At 53.5% G+C, this 19,370-nt stretch overlaps 1 protein-coding gene across 3 annotated transcripts; it reads right to left on the minus strand.

Annotated features, from left to right (window-relative positions):
- Positions 1-669: 669 nt before the first annotated feature.
- On the minus strand, positions 670-17,850 carry Etnk2 (ethanolamine kinase 2). Of its 3 annotated transcripts, XM_005073362.4 has the most exons (8): positions 17,312-17,850; positions 15,550-15,809; positions 12,284-12,406; positions 7,538-7,680; positions 6,276-6,359; positions 4,538-4,683; positions 3,141-3,214; positions 670-1,582 (listed from the first exon to the last, which is right to left on the minus strand). In XM_005073362.4, the coding sequence occupies exons 1-8, from the start codon at positions 17,564-17,566 to the stop codon at positions 1,510-1,512; spliced, it is 1,158 nt and encodes a 385-aa protein (XP_005073419.1). In that variant the 5' UTR covers positions 17,567-17,850; the 3' UTR covers positions 670-1,509. The 3 variants fall into 3 exon arrangements, with proteins under 3 accessions (XP_005073419.1, XP_040593171.1, XP_040593172.1); XM_040737237.1 differs by lacking the exons at positions 15,550-15,809; positions 17,312-17,850 and adding an exon at positions 12,737-12,827; XM_040737238.1 differs by lacking the exons at positions 15,550-15,809; positions 17,312-17,850 and adding an exon at positions 12,763-12,782.
- Positions 17,851-19,370: the final 1,520 nt, after the last annotated feature.

Here is a 19,370-nt window from a genome sequence, read left to right on the forward strand (position 1 = left end):
GGTCCCTTCCTTCCCAGCTCTGACACCATCTGTATACCTGGGCACATCTTTCCCCCCAGGTCTTCCGTCATCCACTCTGGAGGCCTGCCTCCACAGGACCGTGTGACCTTGAAGGCCCTAGCCGGCAGTGTCCATGAAAGCTGTTGCCATGACGCCTGGTACATTTGCAGGCAAATGTCAGACAACCAGATTCTTACCTACCTCTGCCCCAGCCAGTTGCTACCAGTCAAGATGGTTGGGGTTTTCTCACTTGAGTTTCTGCTCTGGCCTCCTGAGGAGGCTGGTTACAAAAACTGTCGTGCCTGCTGTCAGAGTAGCTCTCTCCCACCCCAGTAGATGAGGGCCAAAGAGGACTGTGGAGGGAGGCCAGAGTGTTCTTTCTGTTCTGTTTTCTGCAGGCCCTCCCCTTGACTGCCCCAATTCTTGTCGTCTGCATCCATGGCTCCCCTGTAATCAGTGAACTGCAGAGGCAGCTTCAGGGTGGTGCAAGTGGGGAGGCTGTGGGGGAGAGCCTTGCCCAGGTCTACAGGGTGCCAGGCACGGATGGCACCAAAGATGTAACCCAAGCAAGAGCAAACCCCACAGGCGCAGCGGAAGGGAGGTTGAGGCTCACCCAGCTCCATGTGTACAATGGTCACACTCCAAGCCATTGTCCTTCTGGAGACAGCGTTCCAGAAACAAACATTTTAATGCAGAAAAACATGATAATTTACAAATGAATCACAGTGGGGCCTACAGCTGCCCCCTAGGACTGGGAGGTGGAGACTGCGCTGGTAACACTTTCAATATCTGGCCATGCCCAGGCAACCGTGCTTCCACTGCTGATTCCCACGCGGGAAGACCTTGGTTGTGTTCACAATAGAAGACAGTGGGACAGATCCATGGAGGGGAGAGAGGTGAAGGCTGCTGCTCGTTCTGGTACCTGCAGCCTGGCCCGAGGTCACATCTACTCCAGGTCTGCTGTTCCCTCTGCAGAGGCCAAAGCACCCCGGGAGCTGGGGAAGGAGTGACTGGAGGGCATCTGGCTTGGAGAAGTTAGCGCTGCTGTGCCTAGCAGGGAGTTCTGCCTCCAAGGTGACAGTAGAGTTTGCTTCCTGCTGACTTGGGGCTCAACACCTCTCACCTGAGGCAGATGTGGCTGAGCTGGAGGCTGGGGCACCAGAGGTAGAAATGAGCCCTTCCCCTCGCCTATTAGGAAGGGTCAAGGACAAACTGAGGCAGCGCAAGCTCCAGCGGGCCTGGGCTGGCAATGGTGTGCTCTTACAGGGTGGAAGTCTAGGCCCCATGCTAGCTGCAGGCACTTCCTCTCCAAGCCTGGCAGGGTGAAGGGGACCCCCTCCAACACTAGGCTCCAGCCCCTCCAAGCAGGAAAATGAAGTCTTCATTGGCATCCCCTGGAGGCCTTCACCATGGCTGCCCACCTTCCTTCCCCAAGGGCGCCAACCCCAAGACAGAAGGGAGCCCCGGGGAGCAGGTCCGGCAGAAGGATGCGAAGGAGCAGGAGGCTGGTCACTTTGGCATCTCCAAGGCCAACACCTGAGGCTTCACCTTAAAGTACTGGTTGAATCGGATCACGGCATACCTGCCAGGGACAGGGCAAGGAAGCAGATGAGCATGGAGACTGGCAGCCCCTGAAGACTCCGCCTCCCAGCTCAAGTCTGGCTAGGGCTGGGCACCTCAACTCTTTGTTTGTTTGTTTTTGAGAGGGTTTCTTTGTGTAGCCCTGGCTGTCCTGGAACAAATTCTATAGATCAGGTTGGCCTCTAACTCACAGGAGATCTGCCTGCTTCTGCCTCCTAAGGGCTGAAATTAAAGACATGCACGATCACGGTCCCTGCTAGGGGCAAGTCAACTCTAGAATGCCTTCACTGCCGTTTCATGTTCTTCAGCCAGACTGGAGCAACCCTCCCAAAGATGTGTTTGGTGTTTTGTTTTTATTATTATTTGCCGATATAGCTATTGCTTCACAGTGGGCCTCCAGAACGTTTTAGTCTTTCGAAGCTACAACTGTTAACTCTCGTCACTGCCTGGTCCCAGCCCGGTGACCGTTCTGCTCTGTTCCTGTGCACATGACTCTATCACCTCTCATAGTCCTAAGGCGTCTGTCTTACTCCACTTAACAAAATGTCCTCAAGGCTCATCTGCATGGCACGTGACCAGACGCCCTTCCTTTCAAAGCCAGAGTGTTCTGTGTCATTCATTCATCAGGCGATGACACTTGGTGAGGGCCAGTGTTCTAAAACAAACACGGGTGTGCAGCCACTACTGAGAGCCCACTCTTCTGCTGTTTGGGACATGCACCAGGAGGAGGGTTGCTGGATCGTACAGGTGTTCTATTTTTCAGTGTTTGAAGAAACATTCTTTCGCAGAATGGCTGGGCCAGCTTACAGTCCCAGCACCGTACAGGGTTCTAGTTTCCTTGCAAACGCTCTTGATTTTCTGTCTTTGTTAGTTTTGCACCATACTCTGATGTGTGCCCCAGTATCTGAGCCTGCACGGTGCTACGGCTGAGAGTGGATGGAGACAGAATGGAGGAATTGATCCCCCGCCTGCAAGGACAAAGGGACCTCACTAAATGGGCCCCCAAGCTGTCACAGTAAGAGTTTGGATATGGCCCCCATGCCTAAGCAAGAGGTAGATATGAGGGGTCATGGTCCCCGGGCGGCAGTATGGGTAGATCTAAGTCTCCCAAGTCATCTGCACTCTGTAGCTCCTCCTTAGTGCATGTGGAGGTCAGAGGTCAGAGGGCAACTTTCAGGATTTGGTTCTTTCCTCCCACAGGTTCTGGGGGTCAAACTCAGGTCACCAGACTGGGCCACAAGTGCCTTTACCCACTAAGCCATCTCAGTGACCTTCCATCCTTTGACACCGACTCTCAGGCCTGTCTTTACTTGTTCCAGGCTCTGGCTAAGATGGCACCAGCAGAGTGGGCCTGGTGCTGGGTAGGACTGTATAGGAGCCTTAGTGGGCGATGGGATCACTTTCACTAGGCTTGGTGGGGCTCGCTGTGAAGCTGGGGTTGGGTCAGCTGTGCACTGGAAGGACTCTGGCATTCTGTTTTGACTAGCTTGGTCACGTGGTAGTCACGGCTCTCCCTTTTCCCCACACGCATCTTCCCGCACACATCTCCCCATACTCACCTGAGGAAGTCGAAACTGATGGTGGAGTATTGGTTCTGTATGAGTGCCCAGAGTGCCCAGAAGAAATGGGATGCCTGCAAACAGGCCAGAGAGTCAGCCCTACAAGGCCACACTTGTCATAGCCCTCAAGAGCAAGAGTGACACAGCCACCTTGGGCAGAGCTAAACATAGACCAGTGTGGGGAAAAGTGGAGGCCAGGCCACTGGATAGCACTTGGTGACTCACTACCCACCTGTAAAAGGCAAGCAGAGCCAGTTCTAGCCAGAGCTCAGCATCCAGGTGAGCAGAAGGGGGCTCCAAAGACTCCAAGGTTCCCCAGACTGCCTCTCTCCACCCCAAGCTCTAAGAGCCAGAAAGCCATGATTCCCAGTTACCCCTGAAAGCTACAACACCATCACCTTCCTAGGCATGGGGGCATACCCTTAGAGCTTTTCCCACACACCCCAAGCCTTGGTCACACAGTTGCTAAGGAGGGCTCCCTCCACTTCCCTTTCCATGGCTTAGAAGGGATGTAGGCGAGCCAACAAGAATGGGGTTGGTTAATTTGCTGAAAAGTTGAGCAAGGGAAGATTTGCTCTTAAGGTGCAACAAGGGAGGAAAGGGGTCAGGTTTGGGCCAGCATGGACCAGGACAGGCAACCAGTCGCAGAAAAGACAGATTTTCTAAGCTCTGTTATGAATTGTGAAACCTAGAGCTGGCTTGTCTCCCCGTGTGTTACCTAGTCACCTCGACACACACCAGTGGTGGGGGGAGCCTGGGAGGCAAGGCTGATAAGTTGTAAGCTAGGTCGTGGTGGTGGTTACAAGAAGGGTCTTAGTGTAGCATGAAACGTTAAGGTTAGCTAGCAGAGAGAAGCACCCATCCAAACTGTTTGCTGAGCCGGGAAGCTGAGGTGTTTCTTGGAACTATTCTAGTGAGGTGGGTGGCAGGAACATTAAGGGAACACCTAAAATGGCTGTTTTCAGACCCTTTCTTGGTGGGGTGCAGTCCACAACTGGACTGTGTCAAATTGATACAAGCTCAAATCATTTCAGAAGAGGGAATCCAAATTGAGAAGATAACCCCACTGGACTGGCCTGTAGGGCATTTTCGTGACAGATTTGGGAGGGCCCAGTCCACTGTGGGCGGTGCTACTCCTTAGGCTGGTGGTCTTGCATGGCATGAGAAAACAGGCTGAGCAAGCCATGGGGAACAAACCAGTAAGCAGCACCCCTCCTAGCCTCCACATTTTCTGCCTCCGGGTTCCCTACATGATAGACTTAAGCTGTAAGGCAAAATAAACCCTTTCCTACCCAAGTTGCTTCTGGTCATCATGTTTCATGCCAGCAACAGAAGCCCCCACTAAGCACAGCCGACCCTGGGCTGTGGGTGAGAAACTGGCGGGTCCAGGCACTCACCAAAGCAAATTTGTTGACTTGTGCGTAAAGCCGCTCCACCTCTCTGGGGGTCGCAGCTGCTCCCTTTTGTGCCTCAAGATAATAGCGCAGCCACTGCAGCTGGATCTCCCGAGCTGGGTACCGGCAGTAGTCAACCTCATTCACGCCTGTGAGACAGAAGTTGCTGGAAAAGCTCCTCGCAGGTTTGAGCCCAGGAGTCTCCCACCTGGAGCTGCTGGCTGACCTGAGGAGGAGCCCTGTCGGTGGAGGGGGTCTCCTCTGCCCAGCCGGGTACCACTTGCCTGGGGCTGAGGAGAGAGGCTGACTGGCCAAGTGCTAGGTACTGCCCTGCAAGTGGAAGGAATCCCAAGGCAGTGCCTCTGAGGGCAGCGCCTGCCACTCTGTGAAGGGATGCCTCGCAGAAGGTCTCAGACTTGGCACCACTTGACCTCAGAACAGCCCTCCCATTTCAGGGCCCTAATTCCTTCACATTCCAGACACGGAGGTGGGCTTAGCTACCAGTTTTAAATGTCACTGCTGGAACTGGCATTTCCCAGGGAGTGCCCCGCCTCCACTGACCCCCCATGACTGACCCTTCCCTGTTCTAAGTGTTTTCAAGTCGCTTCCCAGATCCTCCAGGTGTGTGCTTGGCACAGGGTAGGCCAGGAATTATAAGCAGTTTAGTTAAGGGGGAGCAGAGCTGGGCCGCACGCATCTCCAGGGTTTCTCCTTGCCCTTCTCACACCCTTCCCATGCGTCCCTGATAGCCCCAGAGAAACAGTTTCCCAGTTCTAAGCATGTGGGCAGTAAAGACTCTCCCTTGCACATGAAAAGGCCCAGGGCACGCAGCCAGTTAGAGGTGGCATTGGGTTGGACCTGTATCTTCCTACTGCCCAGAGGCTGCCTGCCAGCTCCTAAAGGCTACAGCCACCCCTTTGGAGAAGCTCCAACTCAACTGTGCTCTGTGGATAAGGACTTAACACCTCTGGGAAGGCCTCCCAGCAGCCCTGCCAGACATGTGCCCTGCAGGCCAAGCTTGCTTCAGCTCATCACGGGCCAGCTGACGCCCAACCCCTCCCTCTGATTGCCCTAAAGAGCTGGGCTCCTGGGTGCAAGCGACTGCACAGACCTGATCCTCTGAGGCTCCAAAACAGATGTGATTCTTCAATCTGGACTGGGCTAGTTAGGGGAACGGCCAAGGGATGACTCCACAGCTGGTGGGGGCTGTGCCTATCCTGAGGATGGAGTATTTTCTTCCTTCTTTTTTCTTTTTGGTACTAGGTATTGAATTCAGGGCCCTGTACACGCTAGGCAAGTGGTCTACCACTGAGATATCTTAAATTAACTATCTTTAATTCTAAGACGGGGTCTTACTAAGTTGGCCAAATTAGCCTTGAACATATACTGTAGCCCAGAAAGGCTTTGAACTGGGATCCTCCTGCCTCAGACCCCCAAGTAGCTGAGATTACAGAACTGCACAACTGAACTGAGTCCAGCTTGGAAGGGGGTCCTCCTTAATTCTCGTGCCAGGCTGAGTAGCCCCTGGGGCCCTACAGTAAATGAGTTTTCTTCATTTGTACCAAACTGCCTGTCACACAGGCTAGCAGAGGTCAGCTCTGGAGAGGAGTTCCTTTCTGTGAGATAGGTTGCTCTTTAAAAGCAGGCTGTGTACACCTCCCACCCATCACGACCCAAGTCCTTCCCATAGATTTGCCACCCCATCGTAAGGAGGCCACTGAGGTCAGAGTCAAGCCCCTACCTGCAAACTCATTGAAATGGTTGCCAATGTCGAAAGCCTGGTAGTTGTAACCTGCGTATTCATAGTCGATGAACCGCACATGGCCTGTGAGAAGAAGAAACGATGAAAGCTGGTTCCAGATCTGGACATGGGGCGTGTCAGACTTCTAGACTTCCACACACACCCTGTGGCCCTCCCTGATCTCTGCCACAGCCTTCTAAACTGCTCCCTGCCTTTCTCATAGCTCCAGCCCCCTCTAGCTGGTCCTCAGGTTCCCTCTCTAAAGGCATCTGTCTGTCCACAGCATAGGTAAGGATAAGAAAGCAATACCATGCCTCTGGGTCCCACAGCCATGGGCTCAACTAACGTATACTGAAAATCGTTAAAATTTGATCCGAGGAATGGAGATAAGGCCCAGTGGTTAAGAGTACAGACTAACTGGGTGGCAGTGGTGGTGCACGCCTTTAATCTCAGCACTCGGGAGGCAGAGACAGGCAGATCTCTGTGAGTTCGAGGCCAGCCTGGTTTACAGAGTGAGTTCCAGAATAGTCAGGACTGTTTCACAGAGAAACTCTGTCTCGAAAAACAAACAAACAAACAAACAAAAAAGTACAGGCTACATACACATAAAGTACTAATTTAAAATTTCTTGTGTACTAGACATGTACAGACTTCTCCCTTTTGTCATCCCTAAGACAGCATTGCTTACCACCCATTTAGCTCACATTTCCAGTGTATTGGACATTTGCTTTCACTTGCTTTCAGGGTGCTGGGGACAGGACTCTGGGTCTCACACATGGTAACCAAGCACTCTGGCTGCAAAGCCCCACTCTGCTGTCTTACTGGAGACTTGTTGCCACTCTCAGATGTCCCACAACCGATCTTGGGTGTGTAACGAGGGACTCCTGTATTCCCAGGGGAACTGCATTCTCAGGAATAGTAAGAAGCAAATAATCCCCCCCCACTTCACTTCCCCATTCTCCTGCCCTCTCAAGGCTGAGGAGGCCATGGTGTCCTCAGAAGCTCATAAAGTCATCAGGACACATGACCTGGATGTCCTGACGGAGAAGGCCTTCCCATCTATGATTGAGTTCCCTCTTGCAATACGTTTTTCTAGGTGGTACTTTCCTGTTCCCCTTTCCTCTTCATTCTCACAAGTTAAGATCACCGTAAGGCATAAGCAGCGTTCTCCGCGATAAAGCAAAGTCCCTGACCTTGGAGTCCTTTAGCAGGCCAGCCAGATGGCCCGTGTCCTCACATCAGAGGGGCTTGAGGGGCTGTACCTTTGGTGCTGTCATAGATGATATTCTTGCAGAGCAGATCATTGTGACAGAACACCACAGGGGACTCTAGCTGGGATAGGTGTTCCTTGAGCCAGGCCAGCTCCTGTTCCAACACCTCCACCTTAGGGACATCTGCAGAAAGGCTAGACAGTGGCAAGAAAGGAAAACGTCAGTGGCAGGTTGGGAGAGGGTTGACTTTGACAGGCAAGCCCTACACTCCAGTCCAACCATTCATTGGCTGTGAGGGGATGGTCGTGCACGTGAAGTAGGGAGAGCTGGGGGCAGTTCTAGGCCTGGAAGACCTCATCTAGGAGAACGGGTCAGCCCAGCAGAGCCTCCACAAGAGCTTGTCCTGTCCTTCTGGCTCCCAGGGTTACATTGAGAAGGTTAAAACCTGGTCATAAAAGTAGCAGCCAGGGGGCTGGAGAGATGGCTCAGAGGTTAAGAGCATTGACTGCTCTTCCTGGGGTCCTGAGTTCAATTCCCAGCAACCACATGGTGGCTCACAACCATCTATAATGAGATCTGATGCCTTTTTCTGGCCTGCAGGCAGACATGCAGACAGAACACTGTATACATAATAAAAAAAAGTAGCTGGCAGAACATAAAAGTCACTAAATAAGCAGGGCAGTGGTGGTGCACAAATTTAATCTCAGCACTCTGGTGGATCTTTGTGCGTTCGAGACTAGCCTGGTCTACAGAGCAAGTTCCAGGACACGCAGGGATACACAGAGAAACTTTGTCTTAAACAAACAAACAAGTCAGTCACTAAATGGCATCCCTGCTACTCTGTGAAATGAACAGGGTGAGGATGGGGACCCAGGAGAAGACAGGAGAGGTGACAAGTGCTGAGGTCAGAGACTATGGTCAAATCAGCCATGTCACAGGGCTGTAACAAGGCAAGCTACCTTCTGTGCGATGTCAGAGAAACAACAGCACCCCAACACACCCCGAGTGAGAGACCTGTTTTGCCACTCCCAGCAACTAATTCCTGTAACCTTGAGTTCTGAGATCTTCCTGTCCCTGGTATCTGCTAGACTAGCTTGAAGGCGGAACAAAAACTGCACAAGGCCACCCCCTCACCCCCCCCCCCCCCGCTCCGTGTCACACCGAAGTAGCGTTGTCTGCCAAGAATGCTAGGCCGGGGAATGACCTATCATGAGTCAATCAATGCAGAAGTTGGGTAAGGACACGCCGTACTCAGGTGCTCTGTTAACTTTGACCCTTCAGTTACACAGTCTGTGTACAATGGAAAAGCCAAACAGCATAGTCTTTCAAAATTCAGAACTACCCCTGGGAAGGGGGGGCTGGGCTGGTCTCCACTCCTGTTTCTCTGCCCAGGACAGTAAAGCTCACAGAGGAAGATGACAATGAGATGGACAGAACTGTCTAAGATGTCCCCAATGTCCCCTGTTGGAAAGGAATGCCAAGGCTAGAGGGGTCTTGGGCCTTCCATCCTACAGACTGGGAAATGCAGGTTCCAGAAAGGGGAAAAGCCTCATCCTAGATGACTCATAGCATGTGTACATCGAACCCAACACCTCAGTCCAACTGGGTTTTCAGCCTACCTACTGTGTGTCCTTACCACGGGTCTCTGCACCCTTGGTCTGTCCCCTCTGTCTCTGAGGCAGGCAGCCCTCAGAGAGAGGGGCAGGCCAAGCTCCATCATCAGTCATTCGAATGCCCCTCCCTGAAACTACTTTGGAATTCCTCTTTTCCTCTGAGGCTATCTCAAGGTAAAGACCGAGGAGGATTCCTTTGGTTTGCCCAAGTCTCAGTCTGAAAATCATGCCTGTAACAGCCGGATGCTGGCCTCAATCTGACCCTACCCTGCCACGCCAAGGCCACTGCAATACTTCCTATGAGAACAATCCGGGCCTATCTCCAGGGCCCCCTCTCACTGCCATGTCCCTCCCTGAACATGTGGACCTCTGCCAGCTTTGTTGCCTTCCATCCTGCCAGCCCCAAATCCCTCCACCTCCGTAGGGTTGGTGGTAGGGCAGCCATCGCTGCCACCCAGAAGCATCCTCACCCCGGAAACAGCAGAAGGGATGAGGGCTGGGGTCTCTAAGAGGCCTGGGACTCCTGCTGGGGGAGGGGCTGCTGCCTGGCCATCTCATCCAGTTCCCATTGGAGGAGCAAACGTTGTTTTCTAAGGGACCAGCTCTGCTGTTCCAGTCTCTTGCCTTTCTACATTTGCCCTTTTCTCCGTCCGCCCATCGGTACCCCCTCATGATGTCCATACTGCCCCGCCCAGGGCCAAAAAGCCACCAGTGCCACCAAATAGCTTTCTACAGTCTCTGACATAGTGTCTGTCCTCCATTGCCACCTACCCACCAGGCTGCCCCAAGCAATGCTGTCCCCGATGTGTTCTGTGCTTCTGGGAGGCCACCTACATGCAGTCCTGGCCGAGTAGAAGCTCTCCCTGGCCTGGACTGGCAAAGCGCCGTCAGTGAGTGCTCTATGGGGGACCTGGTTCTCCTGACTTAGGTCTTCCAGGCCTAGAACCGGCCCCCACTTATCTCCCTACCTCACGTGCACAACCAGCCCCTCACCAGAGCTGTGCTTATGCCCAATGGGTCCCTTCGTAAACCACAGTTCCGGCTCAGATACCTTCATAATCGTGGGCATGGGGCACACATTGTACTTGGGAGACTGGGGCAGTGAGACCATGAGTTCAAGACATGTTGGCTTGGGCTACAGAGTGAGACCCTGTCTCAAACAAACAAAAACCAAACACACTTTCACGACTTCCTGATGCTTGTTCCTATCAATCCCAGCTCCTTAGCCTGGTACCCAACCCCCTTTCCTCTGACTCCTATTCTCCATACCCACAGCCTCCTGAACATCTGCTCCAGCCTCATTCACCCACTAGGCAACCTTCAAGAGACCCCACCCCCCTGAGTGCCTCCTGAGCTGGAGCAGCCCCGCTCATCTTGCCCTGCCGCCTCTGCCAAGAAGGCTTTTGCTGTCCCTTCCTACCCCTGATTATGCATTTCACTCCCTGCCTTCTGGGTAAGGCATGCTCTGTTTACCCAGATGGTTCCTAAACTCCTTACAGGCAGGGCCTGTGCCACAACACCTTCACTTTTCTACCTTTAGATCCCAGCCAATGTTTGTGAAATGAAGGACTGAATAAGCCAGGGCCACGAGGTAATACCTGGAGTCCAAGATGTACCATCTAGTTTCAGTGACTGTTCCACACAGTCCTGCTGTGGGACGCTCTAAAGGGTAAGGGGTCGATTCCTTAGAGAGGTTCAAAGAAGCTAAATCTGGATTCCCCGGAGGCCAAAGGCATGACAAAAACAAAGGAAGCTGGCCAGCTCTTTGCCAAGGACCTCTCTTTTCTGGGCAAGACCATTCACCACTGCCACACAGGGACAGCAGTCAACAGACACTGCAGTGTCCATCCAGGTATGAGCACCAGGCTTGCACCTAGAAACAGCAAGTCCCATCTCCACCTGTCAAACAGTGGTGCTGGCTGAGGTGACATGTCGCACTCTGGTCTTCAGGGACATGATAGTTCTTGTCCCAGGATCTGAACATAGTCAGACAGAGGGCAAGCTAGGGCCATCTGGCACTCATAGCACAATCACTGGGTGTGTGCAAGGGACACTGGGTTAATGACCACCATGGAAGAGGAGCGATGAGACTTGTTTCTCTCAGACCTCCCTCTTGTCACTCTACTCCTGTGACACTTCAGCAGAAGGAGTGTTCAAATTAATTGTGTATTTCAAAATTTCGAGAAGCGAGGACTCTGAATGTCCAGCACAAAGAAATGATAACCATTTGAAGTGAAGACATGTGTTGCCCTGATCACACCATCACATGCTGTATGCATAATTATATGTCAATCAAACACATTCAGATACATTTTAAAAGGCAATGCTTGCTGGGTATGATAACACACACCGCTAATCCCAGCTCTTGAAAACCTGAGGCAGGCTGATCTCTGTGAGTTCAAAGCCAGCTCCATCTACATAGTGAGTTCCAAGCCAGAGGGGCAACACCGTTTCAAAAAAAAGTTGATGTTTAATCTCCACAGGATGTATGGAAGGTCAAGGGGCCATGTTGCTGACTCCTTTCCATGCTTTAACCTCCAAGGTGTGTCAGGAGTTGGGTACCTGCAGGTCAGCAAGTAAAGGGGAAGTTTGGGGGACATCTGTCCCCGGAAAGAACACTTCACAGAGCAGTGGATATGAGAGGAACTCAATAGGGGACATGACTCTCAAAGGTTTCAGAGGCTTAAGAGGAGTCCAGGCAATCAGCAGGAAACCGTGGCATTCCAAGGGCTTGCAGGGCTAGTCTATGACCCACTGAGCTCAGCACCTCAGGTCCTCAGAGGCTCCGCCCTCCCATGGTTCCAAAGACAGACAACAGTTCATGCATAGTTAAACCTGGGTTGGGAAACTGAAGCCTCATACCCACAGCCTGACAGGGGAGCAGGGTTTCCTCTTGCAACCCTAGTCTCTGCTAAGAAAAATGGAGTTGTCCCTGGTCCTCCTCCCTGACACTGTAAGAAAACTCAAAGAGAAGTAAGGTCTGGTGTACAAAACGGATGATGCACGTTGCTGAGATGCAGCCAATGGCCTCCCTCTGCCAGGACTGTGGCTCAGGGCAGAAGGTGCCCAGGAGAAACTCCTCCTGCATCCTGCATCCCTGAACCTCCTCTAAGAGTTGCCTGGAGCCAAAAGTGGGGGGCAGGGCAGAGTCATGGGCAGCCTTGAGCCTCTTAGATGTCTGTACCTGGGATTGATCTCATCCTTCACCAGCGTGAAATAACGGTGCATCTTATGCCACAGGGTGGGCTTCGGCAGGTTGCCATTGGTGTGAATGGTGTGGATCTTTGCCATTTCTAAGGCAATTAACCTACAACAAAGACGGAAGGAATAGAGTGTCAGTACTGGGCTTGCCCTCCTGCCCAGCCCCTCCTGACCACAAAGAGTTTGGAAGGTTCTTCTGGGTATTTGCCAGAGGACCAAGTGTAGGATCTTGACAGGTCCCAGGAACCTTTGGTCTCCCAAACAAGGTCTCAGCAGAAGGCAGGAAAATGCAGTAAGACCTTCAGCCATTACTCCTTTTCTAGTCTCGGAGCTGGGCCAGTGAAAAGCAGAGGACCATCCACCCCCCTTCCCCCCAGGAGCTTGGCCTTCCCCAGCCTTCCCATCACCGCCCCTGAAAACACAGGGGCAAACAGACAGAGGGGCAATACTCCATGCCCAGACTTTGCCCCATCCTCTCTGGAGAGGTAGCAGCAGGTCCCTTTCCATGAAGTGGTGTTGATGCCAGGCCAGGAGGAGATGTTAGCTTTTTATCAGTCTGGCCAAGCTGGGGAGGCTGGCCCAGGGCAGCCCTGTCTGACACCACAAGGCATTGATGCTGGTGAGCAGATACCAAGGACGCAAAACAAGGCAGCCTTCTATCTTAAGTTCTCCTACAGACATTATTCAAGGTCCTGGGGGAGATTGGGGTGGGTAGCAGGGAGGTCCGCTGGGAGTGGGGAGGGGGAGTGGAGGACTTGACTACTGGAGCGGGAAGGACCCTGATAAGAGCCTAGCACCAAGGCCAGTGCCAAGGTCAGCACAGAGGCTGGGGTCCCAGCTGGGCTCTGCAAGCCCTCCCTGCTGCAGTCCAACCCTAACCGCCTGCCAAGCCTCCGCCATCCAAGCTTCTGAGTTTCCCTTGCCTCTGTCTGTCGCTGGAATAATAATCACTAGGAAGGACAACAAAGGCCCTGGTTGTTTGAAACCTTGTAACGGAGCTGTCCTAAGGCTACTCCTCCCCTTGCCAGGCCTGGGAAGGGACCAGCCATACACCATCAGGATAATGGCGATTTCAGGCTCCTCCCCAAGCCTCCCACTTCCTCAAGGGTGGAGGGACATCAGCAGCTGGGTAGGTGCACGGAGGTCAGAGGTCCTGGGTTAGGTGAGAGCCCACCAAGGGTCTGGGAAAGGGGAAGACACAGACCTGAGGCCTAGCATGTGTCTTCTGAACAGAGCGGTTCCTTGAATGTCAAAAAGGCTGTTGTGTGAATAGCAATTGAAGTAACTTCAACACTCAGCATTTTCATGCCATAGAGCCTCAGCAGACCAGGCCGGGGATGGGCTCAAGGGATATGAGGTGGGGGGTGGGGGTGGGGCATGTTCCTGCAGATACCCTGTCAGCGTGACAGGACGGGAAAAGCTCCATCCTGGGAAAGTCACCAAGGAAAGGGCTAACCTCCTATGCACACCCCAATTTCTGGCTCTCCCCCAACACCAACGTCTTATTATGGCACCTAAATCCCCCTTCAATCTTCCTGACAGCGGTAATTGTTTCCAGAAAGAGGATGAGTGAGGTTCACAGGGGCGGAGAGAGACCAGGAGTGGTGGGGACCTGCCATTGTGTGAGCTTATTTGCACAGGACTAAGGGAGAGACTCTGAGAAAAGCAGGGCAGGGTCCCCTGTACTCTGTTCGACCTCACCTCTCCGGGTTGGGTGCACTCAGCTTGAATGCCAGTGACCTCCACATAGGTGGACACTCCCTTCACACACACCCACACCCGCCAACACCAGCTGTAACACACAACTCAAACACAATGTCCTGGGGCCCCAGCAGTCTTAGAGGCAGCGCTGAAGAGTGTGGAGGGCCAGCCCTGTATGCACACAGCCAAGTGCACTTACTTGGGTTGACTGGTGGGCAGCTGAGGAGGCACTGAGGAGCTAGGCCTACCCCTAGGTGGGCGTCACCGCCCTCAGAACGCAAGAAAAGTCTCCTTCCTCTTGGACTGGGCATCGCAGATGCCAAGCAAAGCTCCTGGGCAGACCCTGCACTGCTGCGTCCAGCATCGGGAACAACCTCAGCTTCCCCTTGCCTCACTGTGATAGTCTGGTGGCCTCCATCCACATAGCTCATGACACCATGGGGAGGAAGAGGGTAATGCCTGACCACCCTTCCTCACCCCACCAGAGCAGAGAGGGTGGTGTGCTGCAGCTGTTTGGCTCTCCCCCTTTCTGGCCCCACAGGAGTCTATGCAGAGGGTTGAAGGTTAAATGTAGTTCCTAGGCCTTACATATCCAGATACTCACTGGGAACAGTTCTTGTGCATGGAGGCTTCAGTCATACTCTAAACGTGGGTCTCCACTGTCAGGGAAACCAAAGGGCCCTCAGTTTAGGGGTGTGGGGGAGGATGTCTCCAGTTAGCTAAAGTCAAGTCCTCCCTGGATAGGGGTGTTTGTCTTCACACTTTTCACTATGCAGAAGATGGGAGGGAAGTTGCACAAGGTGACACACACCTTTAATCCCAACACTTGGGAGGCACAGGCAGGTGGGTCTCTTAAGTCTGAAGTCAGCCTGGATTACACATCAAATTCCAGGACAGCCAGTACTACCTCAAGAGACTCTGTCTCCAAAAAAAAAAAAAAAAAAAAAAAAAGATAAAAAAATAAGATAAAGAAAAAAGAGAAGGAAGGAAGAAAGAAAGAAAGATGGGGGGTAGACATTTTGTGTGGCCTCAGATTTTGGCTCAGATTTCACTTCCAGAGCTTCTGGATGTTTCCACATCTGTCACAGGGTGGGCAGAGGTTTGAGAAACAGGGAAAAAACAAAAACCTGACCTTTGATACATTTATGGGACCACTTTGTTCCCCTGGAACTCATCCTTCTAGTGGACACCACTGTGAGTTTCTAGAATGTTACTGCCTCTGAGTAGAGCACATTAACAAATAGTTTCAAAGCAATATGAAAATATGACTTATGACCCCTCTTCACAAATCCCACTGCACACTGAAGAAGCCAGCCAAGAGCCTCAAAACAAGCCGGGCAGCGGTGGCACACGCCTTTAATCCCAGCACTCAGGAGGCAGAGGCAGGCGAGGCCAGCCTGGTCTACAGAGTGAGTTGCAGTACAGGCTCCAAAGCTACACAGAAAAACCTTGTCTCAAAAAACAAACAAGCAAAAACCAAAACAACAACAATGAAAAGAACCTCAAAACCATAGCCTTGGGGAAAACGATGCCTTGCGCCCTACTCACCTGAAGAGCTGGGGTTCTCTGATGTGCTCCGGTCCCAGGGCCACACCCTGCATGTATTCATAGCACAGCCCGTTCTGAAAGGTGCAGTAGAGTCTGGGGGCGCAGCCATGTGCTCGCAGCAGCTGGAAGTTCCTGACCTCATTCTCCCGGTCCACCAGCAACTCTGTCCGCTCCCCATACACCCGGACCAGCACACAGTCCCGCATGTCCTCCTCCACATAGCAGGCCACCAGCTTGTTGGTGATGCCATCTTTGAAGCGCTAACATGGGGAGAGGGCAGCTATGGGTAGGAGGGTGGGGTGTAATCCTCTCATCTCTTCCCAGAGCTCCAACCAAAGCAGAGTGTGCTCGTTTGAATACTGAGCACAATCCCACACCAGCCAGCACCATGTTCTGCCTTGAAGCAAACTAAAACACAATCGGGGAGGCAGGTGGCAACCACCCTGAGCCCAGGCACCCTCACTCAGCCCAGGTCTGCCTCCAGGGCATGGGATTTGGCAGAGTGGGCATGTCCACAGGAGGCCGTGGGGAGAGGTTCTGTCTCTCCTCCCTTCTCCATCCTGACCGGGAAAGAACCCACCACAGGTGAGAATGTGACCAGTGTCTGGAAACTGCCCAGACAGACATCCTGACCAGCTCCTTCTCACCAAGGCAGGGAAGGGCTCTCAGCTGTATCTCTCTTGCTCCATCCAGTGGCAGAGAGACAAGGAGGGTACTCAAGGAGGGTACTGAAGTTGGCACTTATCCCAGAGCTCTGGTGGCCAGAGGTCCTTGAGTCTCTGAATTCCACACCAGAAGAAACAGGAGACACAGGAGTGGGAACACAGACTCTCTGGGCACGGTGAAAGGGAGGAACCATGAGCTAAGTTTTATGGGCACCATGTGACAGCTGGATGGGACTTCAGAGGCCACCAGAACCCATTCTAGGTGAGGAAACAGGGCTGTGAGAGTAAGAGCTGGATTTGATCTCAGGATTGCCTTGCTCCTGACTGGGTCGTCTGAAAAACCGCTACCACACTCAGCCCAGATTCTCCTCTGAGCCCTACCTTCCCCACTCAGGTCTGTGACATGGAATCTACCCCTCTGTACCTTCCTGCACAGGCTGCCAGGCTGTGGGCGGCTGGATAGGTGTAAACATTAAAGAGAATGCAGGACAGCTGGGGAGTAAGCGAGGGGCCAAAGTGGGCAGCTGTGCCCACAAGTGCATGTGGCAGAATATATCAGCTGATGGGGGGAGTTGCTCAGAACTAGCCTGAGGCCATGGTGAAGGTGTTGGAATTCCGAATTCCACAGGGCTGGTTCCTGGGGCCCACAGGGAATGCTCAGACCCCTGAGGGCTTGGCTCTCGCGTTAGGGTGAAGGAGCAGCACAGGGTGTGGGGGGAGGTTTCCTTAAAAGTTCGTGCCTCCTCGGGTTTCAGAGCGGTTGAGTACGCACTTCTGGGCAACTAGGGCACACGCTCTCAGCGACAGGGGGTGGGGCCGTACACGGAGCATGCTGACAGTGGGCAGGTGGACCTCAGGTTGCATGCTTGAGAACCCTTGGAACAGACGAGTGGTTCAGGGAAGTGTGGGTTCAGCTTTGCATAGGGATAAAAAGAGGAGAGCTAAACACATATACAAAACACGGTCCAAAATCTTTCCTGCGCAACAGCCAGATAACCCTGGGACCCGCACTCGGAAAGATGCACTGACGGGCGTCCACGCAGCCCCTTTGCAGCCCAGGCAGGGCCCCATCCCCGGCCTCGCGCCCGCTCGGCTACCTTGGTCCGAACTTGCTCGGGCTTCCAGTGCGGCCGCAGCTCCCGGATGAGGCGTAGGGCACCCGGGAGGATGTCGTCCTGATCCACCGCGACGCCAAAGCACGGGACGGCGGCCCTCGGGGCCCCTGCGGGCTCCCAGCAGCCGGCGCTGGCCGCCGCTTTCTCCTCCATGCCCCATGAGCACTGCGGGCAAGGCGCCTGCCTCCTCAGGTAAAAGGGCGAGCACGGCACTGAAGCTGAAGGGGACACAGCCATTCCCAGCAGCCCCACCCCCTCGGAGCCGCCGCGCCCGCGTTAGCCCCTACGGGTGGGACCTGAGAGGCAGTGGGAGTGGTCGAGGAGGGGCCAGGGGAAGTCCATGACTCATGAGCGAGCTGCCCGCTCCGATCGCCAGCGCGTAGCCCCGCAACCCAGCTGGCCGGGGATCGCCGGGGTCCGCCGTGACAGTGACATCACGGGCCGCAGTAACGCCCCCTGCCCGCCCCATCCCGGCCTCCGGGCGACTGTAGCCCGCCATCTGCAGCTGGGGCCGTGGCTACCTGGAGCTCGGGGTGGGGGTGATGCCCCGCCTCAATGACGCAAAGGGCGGAGCCTCTTCAGGCCCCTCCCCAGATCCCTGCTTGGGCATCCTAGTGTGGGATGATCGGGTTCCCATTGAGGCCCACAGCTGTTTGTGAGCTCTTTCCTGGTAGCCTAGGGTAGGGCGTGGGACTGGGGTGGAGAGGACTGGTCTTTGTCCCCACTTCATCCTGGAATATGGAGATCGGCTGCTCCCAAAGTGTGGGCTTTGACTTACCTTCAAATCCCTGGACCCCTGGAAAAGGTTGGGTTGCATCTCTAAGGCTTCCATGCTTCCAGGCATCACTCACCACGACACACACATTCTATGGAAAGCCACATGGTGATGGTGGCGGGGTGGATGTCCCGTAGGCAGACTGGACTCTAACTGAACATTCCCGGGTATTTTATGAGTACTCAAGCACATTGTGACTCACTAAATCCTTAACTCTTCCTCCCAGTCCTGAGAGGTTGACTGGGCACAGATAGTAGGTGCACAGGTGCCTGTAGCCCAGTGCTTTGTTGGGCAAAGAGGTGATCAAAGGCCTGGCACAAGCTATGGACCTAGGTGCGTGTGGAGTGACTGATGACACAGATCCTAGAGGAAGGGATGATAAGTCCCCTGGGGGACTTGCTGTGGAGAGGAGACCATATGCTCCCCTGGTCACCCCCAGAGCAAATGGTATCAGGGGCCAGCCCTCTGCTATCGGGAAACCTGGGCTTGCCCCGGGGACTTCATGCCTGCCATCTCACACTCTGACACCAGAAACGTGCCCACAAAACAATGTTCTTCTGTGTTTCCAAGTTGTCCTTTGACCTCTTCAGGAGCCTCTCAACCACAAGGCCCTTTGATTCTTGCTGCCCAGAACCCAGGTCTTCTGGGACAATTTCTATACCGATGCTTACAGTGGCCACTAGCCCCAAGTGGCTACTCAGCACTTGAAATGTGACCAGCGAGGCATTTTGTGTAACTTTAATCCTTATAAGTATGTAAATAGCCATTTGCTGCCACTGTGTTGGGCATTGTAGCAGATAATAGGGGAGGAACTGCCTACTTAAGGTCATGAAGTCCCAGGATGCCAGAGCTGGAGAGGACATTGCCTCCAGCTCTTTCTTTTGCAATAGGCAAAGAAACCCATGCTGGACAAAGGGATCATAATCAGTGGGAGTCCAGGCTCTTGATCTCAGCTCTGTGCCAGGACAACGCAAACAGCTCCTGCTATGCAAATACTACCTCAGAGAAGCCCTGGGACCCTTAACCCCAGGACAGGGAAGTCCAGATACCAAGGGCTTCATTTGAGTACTCACTACCTTAAACTTTATGGTAAAAAGAGGGGTGAGAAGCTACAGGTAGATGCTACTTTCTCATTCCAGCAGGGGGAGGAGGGGTGAGTGGGAGAAGTGCCCTCAGCTTGTGGTGTCAATTTCAGGCCTTGAGGTGGAAGACAGCAGCCTGTATGTGTACCTGACCCAAACCGAGGTGTCTGAAATTCTGTTCCTG

The sequence above is a fragment of the Mesocricetus auratus genome, unplaced genomic scaffold (assembly GCF_017639785.1).
Source record: "Mesocricetus auratus isolate SY011 unplaced genomic scaffold, BCM_Maur_2.0 Super-Scaffold_100676, whole genome shotgun sequence".
NCBI classification, from domain to species: Eukaryota; Metazoa; Chordata; class Mammalia; order Rodentia; family Cricetidae; genus Mesocricetus; species Mesocricetus auratus.

Coding starts and splice junctions, on each gene's coding strand:
- Etnk2 (XM_005073362.4), bottom strand. CDS start 17,566: ATGGCTGTGTCCCCTTCAGCTTCAGTGCCGTGCTCGCCCTTTTACCTG. Junction 15,810..17,311: donor CCGAGCAAGTTCGGACCAAG/GTAGCCGAGCGG, acceptor TCCCCATGTTAG/CGCTTCAAAGATGGCATCAC. Junction 3,215..4,537: donor AAGTCAACAAATTTGCTTTG/GTGAGTGCCTGG, acceptor GCCTGTTTGCAG/GCATCCCATTTCTTCTGGGC.